Source organism: Neovison vison, chromosome 7 (genome assembly GCF_020171115.1).
Source record: "Neovison vison isolate M4711 chromosome 7, ASM_NN_V1, whole genome shotgun sequence".
In the NCBI taxonomy this organism is placed as follows: Eukaryota; Metazoa; Chordata; class Mammalia; order Carnivora; family Mustelidae; genus Neogale; species Neogale vison.
The window spans coordinates 115,110,090-115,122,584 of NC_058097.1; the positions used below are offsets into that span (position 1 = coordinate 115,110,090).

At 42.6% G+C, this 12,495-nt stretch overlaps 1 protein-coding gene across 1 annotated transcript in view; it reads right to left on the reverse strand.

Moving 5' to 3' along the window:
* The window catches only part of CDON (cell adhesion associated, oncogene regulated), a 101,617-nt gene that overhangs the window by 32,157 nt on the left and 56,965 nt on the right, over nucleotides 1-12,495 (reverse strand). The window contains exons 9-14 of the mRNA XM_044258163.1: nucleotides 10,851-11,140; nucleotides 9,399-9,573; nucleotides 7,273-7,401; nucleotides 3,971-4,174; nucleotides 1,751-1,932; nucleotides 1,076-1,181 (exon numbers count right to left, since the gene is read on the reverse strand). Coding sequence (XP_044114098.1) covers nucleotides 1,076-1,181; nucleotides 1,751-1,932; nucleotides 3,971-4,174; nucleotides 7,273-7,401; nucleotides 9,399-9,573; nucleotides 10,851-11,140 — 1,086 coding nt within the window. The remainder of the gene's footprint in view (nucleotides 1-1,075; nucleotides 1,182-1,750; nucleotides 1,933-3,970; nucleotides 4,175-7,272; nucleotides 7,402-9,398; nucleotides 9,574-10,850; nucleotides 11,141-12,495) is intronic.

The following is a 12,495-nucleotide window of genomic DNA, read 5'->3' on the forward strand; positions in this document are numbered from 1 at the left end:
GCCTCATCATCCCAAGACATTCCCTTGTTCTTTCTGGACTCCAATTGTTCCTTCATTCGATAAATCCCGAACACCGCATCATTGTAGGGGCTGGGGATATAGCATGGGAAGCAAAGGCTCCTTGCCTACAGAGAGGCTAAGATTTAGTGAGGGAGACAAACTAAGTTAATAACTTCATATATCCACACACACACAGACACACCTGCTCCTTACACAGCAACCATGATGACATTTACAACAGAACCATAAAGGCCACAGTTAGAAATTACACCCCAGGTATCTCACATACAGAGGCGGATGTTATCTGAGGAAATGACATTGAGCCACACAACAGAAAAGTGCAGTGACCTAAATAAGACACTGGAAGAGGAGCACAGGAAGTAGCAGGAATTGCCACGTGTCATCGTCCCGAGGCAAGACAAGTCTTGGTGCACACAAGGAAACTCAGAAGGCCAGTGTGTCACAGAAGAAACATGGTGGGCAGCAGGAGGGTATGGAGAGGGTACACGAGACTGGTGGCCAGTGGTAGACAGTGGCCAGAAGACCATCTGAAGCCTTCAGACCACATGCAAAGTTCTGGATCAGATTTTAAGTGCAGGGGAAAGGCAGTTTCAGCACCCTTCACTGTCTCGGCTGGTTTTTACTCTACGTATATTCCAATTTCTCAGCATCTCTAAAAGCGGATTCCATGCTCAAGATGCACTTGCTCTTGTACAGACTTCAGTGGAACTGGGATTGAGACATATTTTTTAAAATACAGTAGCAGTTGCAAGTGACTTTTATACCCAGGTTACCATTCATTTAAATAAAACAGAAAACAGAATTCTTTTTCAGATGAACTGCTGACAAATTGTATCTCCCCCATACTTTGGTAATTGTTTCTATGACCAAAATGTAAACTACTGCATATATTAAATTGGAAAGACGGTCTTTCTTTGGGAAGAAGTCAAAGTAATAGTGGACATAACAGTTCATGCTTTCTCTACCCTAACCTGGGATGAATTGGTTCTCATAACATTTAGAAACCCCTCCATCCAAGCTCTTTACTGGGACTCCAGCTTGTCGGGGGACTTACCTTCTACCACATCCCTCTTGTAATCACTGTCATTATCACTATCTGTCGGCCGGTAGTAGATATAAAATCCTTGAATGGGAGTATTATTGTTACTTGATGGAATATACTAAAAAAAGAGAAGCAAAGACTTGTAAGGACAAAAATATAAGTAACTTTCAGAGCCATGATGATTCCTTTATCTGTGTGGTTATCTTTTTCTAGCTTCATTTTGCAAACATCCTCAACGGCCATTTTGAAGTTAATTCAAAGGTAGTCAAAGGTATTAAGCACATTTAGTTTTTCTGTTGGGCTGAGCGAAAATAAAGTAGTATATTTCACAAGGTTCAGAAGCAGAAAGGGACACTTGGTTCAGAAGAAACAGATCCTGAAAGGATAATTAAGTTAACACTTGGATGCGAGCTGAAGAGACAAGTTTATTTTTAGCCCTGCCCCACTTACCCACGTGTGCTTTCAGACAAGTATCTGTGCCCTTCAATTTTCCCCAACTTAAAAGTTAGAAACATTTGCTATTCATAATATCGTGTCACCAGAAAAGTAAATTGATTGTTAACATGGCCAAATACTTAAAAGTTAAAAACATTTTACTAATCATAATACCAGATCACGAGATCATTAAGTCGATCATCAACGTGGCCAAACAAGAACGCGTCTTGATAGAGATGATGTTCCACTCACCGTCCACTTCAGCATGATCTGGGTATCGCTGACAGCTTCAGTATATGCGATGTGAGGTCCCGTGATCGGACGGTTAGAAAAACGATTGGGGAACCCAGCCACCTGATAAGGACGAGATGCCGAACTCCGGAAACTCTCACCGTAATGATTGATGGCAATGACCCTAAACTTGTATGTTGAACCTTTTGAGGGAGGAAAAAAAAAAACAACAAAAAGCCATTTTTTAATAAATGGCCATAGACAGCTGAAGGTATGACAGTCAGAATAAGACAACTGCGCTCAAGTCTCCATGTGAACAAACACGTCCTCTGAAGCCTATACGGTAAACTGACTCCAACCCGCCTACCGGCTTCTGTCGGCCGGCAGCGTGTGTTTATGATGACCCAGATTCCAAGAGCTTAGGAGGAGTGACCAGGAGACAATGCCACGGAAGAGGAATGACGTCTGTCACAGAAGGAGCGTGTAGAGAACCGGAAAGAGCACGTTTACTCTCTTTACCGCCATGTGCTGAAGTTATAACCATCAAATACAGTATTAGTTGAAGTATCTGTGCTCAAAACTAGGGTCTTTTCCCTTTGAAAGAAACCACCGAAGTGAAGTTCAACAGGGCAAATACGCTTCGGAAGGGGCACTGTGTGGGTGACAGCAGATGTCACTCTGATTGCAACAAGAATAGGATAAGAAGCAGCAGATTTAAAAAAAAAAAAAAAAAAAAAAAAAAGCAGGAGCAGATTTAAAGTACAACAGAAGGCATTTATTTGCATTACACATTAAGTACTTAAAAAAGAAAAACTCTAAGGACTGTGAGCTTCTGAAGCTCTGCATCTAAAGAATAAACGAGACTCCTCCAGCATGTTTCCTGACAGCACAGACCTAACCACTGGGATTCCAAAGACGGTGCTTTCTGCCTAAAACGTGCTATTGAGTCTCACCCTCATTTAAAACTTGTCCCCTTCTCCCAACGATACCTGCAGGCCCCTAGGCTCATTTTACCTGTTCAGACAAACACAGGCATTTGCTGCTAAGTCCATCTAAAAGTCCATAAACAAAATGGTCATGAAACCTAACAGATACAAGCCACGCAAATGCATCTGTGATGACGGCTTTTCTCTCGTGCGGTTTAACTACCTGCACGCAGCCTCAAGATAGTGGGGCGACGGTGGGGGAGGGGGGCTCCTTCTGCTGAAATGAGACTTACAGAGCAAAGAAGCCTTAGGTGTTCTCTTGTTTCCATAGCCTAAGCACTAAGGATAACTAGGCTGAGGTTCATCATTAGAGCAAACAATTTTAGTCAAATAACAAGCAATTTTCCTCTTAAAACATGTAATCATAGCAAAACACCTATACACACATACACAAAGATGACATCGCAACACTCTTTCTAAGTTACTGACAGTTAAAGATATCTAAAACCCAGAAAAAAATTATAAGTAAATTATATTTATACAGTAGATAGAGAATTATTAAAAAACTGAGTTTTGGGGGCGCCTGGGTGGCTCAGTGGGTTAAGCCGCTGCCTTCGGCTCAGGTCATGATCTCAGGGTCCTGGGATCGAGTTCCGCATCGGGCTCTCTGCTCAGCAGGGAGCCTGCTTCCCTCTCTCTCTCTCTGCCTGCCTCTCTGTCTACTTGTGATTTCTGTCAAATAAATAAATAAAATCTTAAAAAAAAAAAACTGAGTTTTTGAAGAATTTCTAATGAAAATGCCTGTGATATAAGGAAAATGGGGTCACAAAACAGTATTTATGGCATGATCCTGGCATGATTTATGGTATGATTAAAAAACAAAAAGGCTACAAAAAAATATACCAAAGTGTAAACATAGCTTATCTCTGGATGGGTAGGTTTCAGATGACCTCTTCTTTCTAATTTCTTTCCTTTCAAATTTTCACAGAATAGGTTTCCATTACTTTAACAACTAGAGGAATACGAAATCATTACAAATAGGCATCTAAAGTCAGCACAGGGTGCATAGGTGGCTCAGTCAGTTGAGCATCTGCCTTCACCTCAGGTGGGGATCCGGGAGTCCTGGGATTGAGTCCCACACCGGGCTCCCTGCTCCTCGGGGAGTCGGCTTCTCCCTCTGCCGCTCCCCCAACTCATTCTCTCAAACTCTCTGGCTCCCATGCTCTCTTTCTCAAATAAATAAATAAAATGTTAAAAAAAAATAATAATGGAGTCAGCACAGATGGCAAAAAAGGAAATGTTTGAGTATTACTACCTGGCTCTAAGCTACGAACTTCCACAGAGAGTTTGGAAGGAGGGATATCTTCAGCGGCCACCAGCCAATCACTGGTTCTCATCCGTTTGTATTCGACCTTGAAGGCAGTGATTGGAGAACCCCCGTTGGCCCGAGGAATCCAAGTGACGTAGACAGAGGTCTCCGATGCCGTGGAGATGGTAGGCCGGTCAGGTGCCTCTGGAACTAAACACGGAAACATCCATTCCAATAACCCACGGTGTCAGAGACAAGAATAACTCAAATAAATTGAAAGGGATAAATTCCTAAGCAACATTTTATTAAAGGTTCATCACCAAACTTATTAGCAGAATTAGTAGTAACATCATCATAACTATCTTCCCGCCCTCTGTTAAAAGCTAACAGGCAACAAAATGGCCAAAAACAGGAAATAAAAGGAAGGAAAAGCAAGATATATAAACTTGAGAATTAGCTCTAAAAAACTGAAAGTAAATGGTAATGAGAATAGTGACCATGCTACTTTGGATTCATAGCTAAACAGTGTATAAGTAATTATTACTCAGTGCCTCATGTCTGACTGTGCTTATAATTTACAGTAAATGTTTAAAATTAGTTGTGATTTTATTTAAATGTTTTTCTCAATCCACCCAAGCTATAAACACATTCAGCAGATGATCTACAGGTTATTAGATGAGTCACTAAGGGAGCCCTGCTGTCCAGCCTGTGCCACATTCCTTAAGCAAGACCACTCTGTCCCAACATCTCTCTAGCTCCAACACAAATACATAAGAAAGAACACAACGACGTTGCCACGGTACCTGTATGGAGAAAATGGCAGCATTTAAAAAACAAACTGCATACTGGATAAAAAGAGGAAAATATTCAAAGCAGGCAATTTTTGAGTGATACTTACTGTATTCCTTTCAAGTTAGAAAGCAATGGAAACAGAATGAATAGAACTGTTAGTGAATCTCTTTTTTGGTCCTAGATAACCAACAACTTCCATCAACTGATTCCCAGAAGGTTAAAACTCATCCAAGGACAAACAGCACAGATCAAACAGAAGAAGGTTATTAGGGAAAAGAATCTCTACACAGGAGAATCATCAAGATCTAAAAGAAAAAGCGTGTGACATAAAACAGAGACAAGTTGGAGTTTAAAAATCAGAATGTGGGGGGCGCCTGGGTGGCTCAGAGGGTTAAAGCCTCTGCTTTCGGCTCAGGTCATGATCTCAGGGTCCTGGGATCGAGTCCTGCATCAGGCTCTCTGCTCATCAGGGTGCCTGCTCCCCCACTCTCTCTGCCTGCCTCTCTGCCTACTTGTGATCTCTGTGAAATAAATAAATAAATAAAATCTTAAAAAAAATAATCAGAATGTGAAGAGCAGCCACAGTAAAAAATGGATGACCTCCAAGAGCCCCAGTTTCCCAAGTTGTAAAACCGAAAGGCTATCTTCCTCATAGGGTTGTTTTGAAGATTCAAGAAATCATTTCTTATGGCTATCTCTGCCCAGATAATTCCAAACTCGGGACTTCCAGAACTCATTCCATAAACTGCACCTAAAAATCTTGATTACCCACCTTGGTAAATGGTTCTTGGCCACCCCAGCCCAGGGTCACCTCATTTCTCCCTTTCATTCAATATGGATTCAATTCCCTTTCTGTCACCTGTGACCCTCTGTCACTCCGCCCATTATTTCCCTAGCTTCATCTCTGGCTGTTCCCCCTGTCCCCCTCCTTAAAGTCCTTTAGAGTTCTTCGCAGCTTTCAGGGAAAGACTGACATTCTAAGTACATTCTACAAGGTACTCGCCTGCCTCCCCCTGGTGGGTCACGCCCCATGGCAACCAGTCAAACCAAATCAGTTCTCTAACCTCCACATCTCTAAATGGAATACAGCATGTCCATCGTTCATCTCTTTCCCTAGAACTTCTTTTCCTGTTCCTTCATCCATCCTTGTCTTCATAATGGTCTTGTCTTCGAGGCTGAGCGGGGGGAGCCTCTCTTACCACCACCTGCCTCCTTCACATACTCTTGTGATCGCATCAACACCGAGTGTAGACTCTCAGGCGTAATGAATCAAAGTCATTATTATGGGTTCACTTGTCTATATTACCCCCTATATGGTTACCGACTTCTTGTCGATGTCACTCTCTATGCTGTAAACCCCCTGAAGGCAAGACTGACTTTACTTTCACTGCGACAGCATTTGGTCCGTATCTACCTGAGTGTGTTACACAAATCATACGGTCTTTGTTTTTCAGAAGGCAGCTTTACTCAGATAAAGCTGACGGCTGAGTCAGCAATCTGCTTCCGGTCGCTGAACCTCCTCAGAGGTGAAAGGACTCAAGCAGGAGAGGCTCATGATACTGAAGAAGCAGAGAGGTTCTGGAAAGTGTTCAAATGTTATGACTCGCTTTTGTCTGAGACCAATTCATGACAGACTATAAAAATAGGGAAGAGAAGCCTGAACATTCTCAGAGCTCAGCAACGGAACTTGAAGCCCTCCCTAGATGTCCTGCTAACACCTGTTAACACAGTCACAAAAAGTACATTATGTTGTACTTGCAGAATTGGTAAGTGTGAAATTTAAATACTAAAAAGATGTCTTTTGAAAATTGTATTACTATGACATCTAAGAACCACTCACTGGAGGGGGCAGGGGGCACACCTGGGTGACTCAATTGGTCTAGCATCCAAGTCTTGGTTTCAACTCAGGTCATGATCTCAGGGTCGTGAAAGCAAGCCCCACATTGGGCTCTGTGCTCAGCAGAGCGCCAGCTTGTCCCTCTCTCTCCTGCTCTGCCCCTCCCCCCCCACAATAAGTAACTAAATCTTTAAAAAATTAAAAATTAAAAACCATAAAATTGGCAAGATAGAGCAATAAAACGGAGTGTGACACTGACAAAAAAACAGTATGGAATGTAATCGTTTGCTTAAAAAAAATCTAAATCTTTCTATAGGTACCACCACACATTTTGATAAGTCACCAAAAAAAAAGAGAGAGAGAGAGATCAGACTTTGAAAGTATAAATTTGGTTTCTTTGCCAAAGAGAAAGCAGAAAATTCCTTTTTATGAGTTATATAACCTTAGTACCAGAACATTTTGAATCTGAGTGTATTACCTTAAATACCAATCATGACAGTGAGTTACCAAGATCTGAGTATAGGGCATTAAAAAAATGGTTGAAGTAGGGACCTGGAAGAGGTTATAATCCAAATGACAAACAAACACTCTCTCCCACTCCAACCCCCAAATAATTTGAAACATGTCAGGTCCACTGGTAAACAAACAAAATCAATAAAATGAAGATTCTCCACTTTACCTCCACTATGCCTAGAGGAATCTGTAAGGACCACTCCGAAGTTGTCTGCAGCCTCTGAAACAACGGGGCGCCGAGGGACACCCATGGGGGGTGAGGACGCCTGCGTGTTTTTCGATGAGGTTGTTTTCTCTAGAAAAGTTAGAAGACGTATACTCATCTACTGCAACATAAACTTCTGTATATATGTAAAGTAAGAAAATACATTACAAAAAACTCAACTGGTATACAGACATTAGAGCTTCTCTGTTACAGGGTCTAAATTTCAGACCAACATTGTAAATACTTAGCTAATCTGAGGAATCGAACTTGAAAATTATGTTGTCATTTTCTAATAGCCTTTTTAAGGGAAAAGTAAAAGGTGTCTTTCTTCATCAGGCAGAATTTCATTTATACACACAATAAACACCACAAAGTGAAAAAAGCCAAATAAGTAAAGGCTTTCAAACTATTCATGTGTTTTTCTTCTACCTATTTCTTAATTCCAAAGCAAAAAATTTATGCTTAAAGAGCTTCTGTCTCTTTATAGGAAAATTATTATGTTGAGTTTGAAAATTCCAAGAGGCAAAAAGTGAAAATGAGTGATTATTATAAAACCAAAATATCTGCTTATTATTCAGTATTTATAATAGGTCAGATTCTATAAACAACTGTGGGCTGATTATGAAAATTAACTCAAAATAGAATTCAAATAAGAAATACTCATTCTTTTTCTAGCTAGACTCGGTCATTAGTATGAAAGAGTCTTTTCCAAAAGCCAATAAATAAATTTCTTCTCGATCATACCTCCTTTTTATTTTCTACTTCAGACGAAAATATTCTTCCACCCCGTTCCCCACTCCACTCACTGGTCTTTTTGTCCATTGATGACCAAGCTATAATGGTGTCCTGTCAATCAAGCTCGCCCTCAACAAGCTAACCCACAGAAAGAACATCCTTTCTTTGCACTCCTCCAGCATCTTCTAAGTCCTTTACTTGTCATATTTTGGCCTCTTTGCTGACACCTGTGCCCTCCTCCAGTCTATCCTTACCCTACAGCCGGAGTCCCCCGTTGAAACATGGCAGACAGTGTCACTACTCAGCTCAAACCTTCCAGTGCTTCTAGCTCACTCAGAGTCAAAGTCAATGTCCTTGCAGGGGTGACAAAGCACCATGTGGCTTGGCCCCTCTGTCATCTCCCTGAGCTTTCTCCCCTAGAGCCTCCTCCCTTTGCCTCTGTTACAGGGGCCCCCTCAGTGTTTCTAGGGTACCTCAAGCACACCCCGCCCTGGGGTCTCTGCACTCGCTACTCTCTCAGCTGGGATGTTCTCTCCCCAGATAACGATGTGGCCTTCCCACTTCACCCTGGACCTTCTGCTCCTCTGCTGACTGCCCGCTGAGGACTTCTCTGGCCACCTCGCTTAAATTGTGACAACTGCTACCGCACCCACTTCCTATATCCATCCCCTAACTTACATCTCTTATGGCATTCACCACTTCCTAATGTACTTATAACTTAGGTATAAGTCTCTCCCAACTAGAACGTGAGCTCCATGAGGGCAAGGAGTTTTGTCGATTCTGTTTACGGTCCGGCACACAGAAGGCATTCAGTAAACATTAGCACAACTGAAATCCTGCCCTGTAGTTGCTATTTATTTATGTCTTACCCTCCTTAGCAAAGGAGAAGTCCCGTTAGGATGGATCTTGTCTTGAGCATCTTTGTTTTCCCTACATCACCTACTCTCATGCCTTACCTATCATAAACCCTGAGAAATATTTGTAGAACAGTAGATGGGATGGCATAATACAACATGCATGGCCCCAAAAGGTACGACCATCACATTATTTAGGGAATTCATATATAAGAATCTCAGGACACTGGGGTGGCTCAGTGGGTTAAGCCTCTGCCTTCAGCTCAGGTCATGATCTCAGGGTCCTGGGATCGAGCCCTGCATCAGGCTTTCTGCTCAGTGGGGAGCCTGCCTCCCCCCATTCTCTGCCTGCCTCCCTGCCTACTTGTGATCTCTGTCTGTCAAATAAATAAATCTTAAAAAAAAAAAAAAAAAAACTCTATGACCCAAAAGGACACTTAACTAATAAAGTGACATCCGGCCGGCCAGCTCTTTCCTCCTAAGGAAGGTGATACTCACCTTTGCTCGTGCGGAAGGTGAGCATGGAGGGCTGGCCTTCACCCGCTGCGCTTCTTGCGACCATCAGAACTTCATAGAGACTAGAGGGCTCCAGTTCTGTTAGGTGGAGCTCATTTTCACTTCCTGGGACTCGAACTGTGTGCCAGCTTCCCACCAGGCCAACACCATCATCTAGCTGCTCAAGAGAAAATAAGCCGTTGAAAAGGAGACTCAGGGAGGAAAAACCTTCCGTTCAAATGGAGAAAATCTTCAGTTTCACATGAATTTTGGTATGGAATATCCCCCTTGCAGCAAAAGAGACATAATACTTCCTCATGCTAATAACTAGAAGGAGACACGTAGCGACAACTTGGGAATTCTTAGGAATAAAGACTCCTGGTTCTGCTACTTACCACTAACTTATCACCTCCAGAAAGTTATCTGATCTCCCAGAGTTTGCTTCCTTTACTCATGAAGGAAACAATGATCCTTTCTTAATGCGCTAATAGGAGCATGAAATAAGTATATAATAATCTGTATTAATGATAATATACAATAAATTAGAATATGTAGCACATATGAATTCTGCAATTATCCATTATCCAGGTCCAGCATTCTTCCTATCTCCACACGTTCCACATGTATTGGAGGAAATAAATTTTAAAAAGATCTAATCTGCTGTGTCTTAGTTAATGGAACCAGGAAATGACATTGGATGGAAGCTTTTGTGTGGGTAGGAATTTCAATAAAAGTTTCTTTACCCAGAATCCTCAGGTTAGAAACAGTGAATAAACTTTCAAATATCACCATGTTCATTTTTCCAGATATTCAATGGGTACCAAAATGGCTTGGACAAAGAAACGTATTTTAATTAGGAGGGCATCTTTGGTTCATGTACTAGTTTCATTAAACAAAGAGAGGAGATTTTCTCATTTTGCTTTAATAGATGCCTCTGGAAGGATAAACACTGAAAAATCAACTGAGAGGATCAAGGTTCACCCGAATAAATCACCAAACAACATCATGATCCAATACAATGAAGAAGGATAACGTGAAGTAAACATAACCATCAGAAATTGTGCCAGAGGACTTTGGTCAGGGTTTCTGATAAGAAACTGCTTTATTTGCTAAATAAACTGTATTTTACTATCTCAGAAAGAGAAGGGATGACTTTTTAAAGAGTGGTTTCTAGAGCTTTGTGCCCAAGGGGTTAAAATGCTTGATAAAAAACATCAAGAAGTCACTGGGTTCTTAGAATTCCTATTTTGGAGGAAATTATGCACCTTTCATTCTTACTGCTTTTATAAGACTGGTAAATCCAGCATGACTGCTGGGACAGCTCTCCCAAACTCAGTCCTAGAACACTCCTGTTCTGTTTCCTGCAGCTCCATAAAAGTCAAAGATAATAAGCACATGTTCCACACACAACATTAAGAGTAGTGAAAAGAAAGCTGGCAAATGAGAAGAGATTACCTTTCGATACTTCACAAAATAGGCATTGATGGGCAGCCCGCCATCCTTCCCGGCCCTCCAGACCAGGTGGTACGTATCAGCTGTGTAGGTCTGCGGAGGGCTCAGAATGATGGGGGCATCTGGGACGGCGGCTCCACTAGCATTTTTCTCTGATGCTGAGTCCACTGCCCTGGGGTGCTCCTTCACTGGAAAGGAGCTCAACGATCCAGCTTCTGAACCATCTCTTTTATCATTCCAAGAGGAACCGGAAGCTGTGACTGGTCCCGCTTTTGTATTTGTTTCAAAAGGAACTGAGAAGACGGGAGGAAGAAAGAAGAGAGAGCTTGAGGAAATTCATATATTTTTAAAGATTTTATTTATGTATTTGACAGAGAATGAGATCACAAGTAGGCAGAACAGCAGGCAGAGAGGAAGGGAAGCAGGCTCCTTGCTGAGCAGAGAGCCCAATGTGGGGCTCAAGCCCAGGATGCTGGGATCATGACCCGAGCCGAAGGCAGAGGCTTTAACCCACTGAGCCACCCAGGTGCCCAGGAAATTCATTATTTCAGGGCCTTCTACACAGCCATCTAACTGGCCACATGGATAATGACAATCTGAGCCCAAAACTAAAAAGAAGGAGCATCTCAATTTGTAATTCATGGAAACAGCTAACCTCCGGGAGCAACCTCTTATTGCAAAATCAATTTCACGATGCCGCAGTGCAGTTGAGTGATCTGAAGGACGTTATTCTTTCTTGCTCTATGCTAGTATTCCCTTTTAGAACAATTTGCTAGGTTAACCTTGGAAGATTTTAAGTTGGAGAACACAGAACATTAACTCCAGTTGGTAATGAAGCAATGCATTCCCTTGGAGACAAGGTGAACTAAATAGTAAGGAAAGAGTCAAGAGTGAGGCTATGACCTACTGGGCTGCGGGTCTCCAATGACAGCCCTCAGCATTCACACCCTCCAGCGGTCCGCTCCCTGCTGAACGGGGGTTGGAGCCTAGGATGGGCTTTGACCAATGAAGGCAGAAGTAAGACTGTGCTCTTCCAGCCTTGAGTCTTAAGAAGGCCTGGCACTTCTACTCTTGTGTTGCCACGTACAGACAGCCAAGCTAGCCCCGCAGAGAGACTACAGGGGTGCAGGGGGAATGGAGGGAAGGAAGGGGAGGCAACTGGGGATTCCAGCCTTCACAAAAGCCCCACATGTGGGAGTGAAGCCACTTTGGCTATTCCAGTCCCAGGTGCCATCTGACTGCAACAGCGTAAGTGTTGTCCAAAGCAAGACCAGCAGAATTGCCTCGTTACATCTGGTCAACCCACAGAAACTAAGAGATAACAGAGGGGCTGCTGGAGGGGGCACCTGGGTGGCTCAGTTGATTAAGTGTCCAACTCTTGGTTTCGGCTCAAGTCACGATCTCAGGGTCATGAGATGGAGCTCTGCCTTGGGCTCCACGCTGAGTGGGAAGTCAGCTCCTCTCCCTCTGCCCCTCCCCCTACACATGCTCACTGGCTCGCTCTCTCTCCGTCTCTCTCAAATAAATAAATAAATCCACCTTAAAACATAAATAAATAAAGGGGCTACTGGAGAACTAAAATACTTACCCTATACAAGCAAAACAGTTTATATTCAACAAGAGGGGAGAAATGAAACAAGACTAGCAA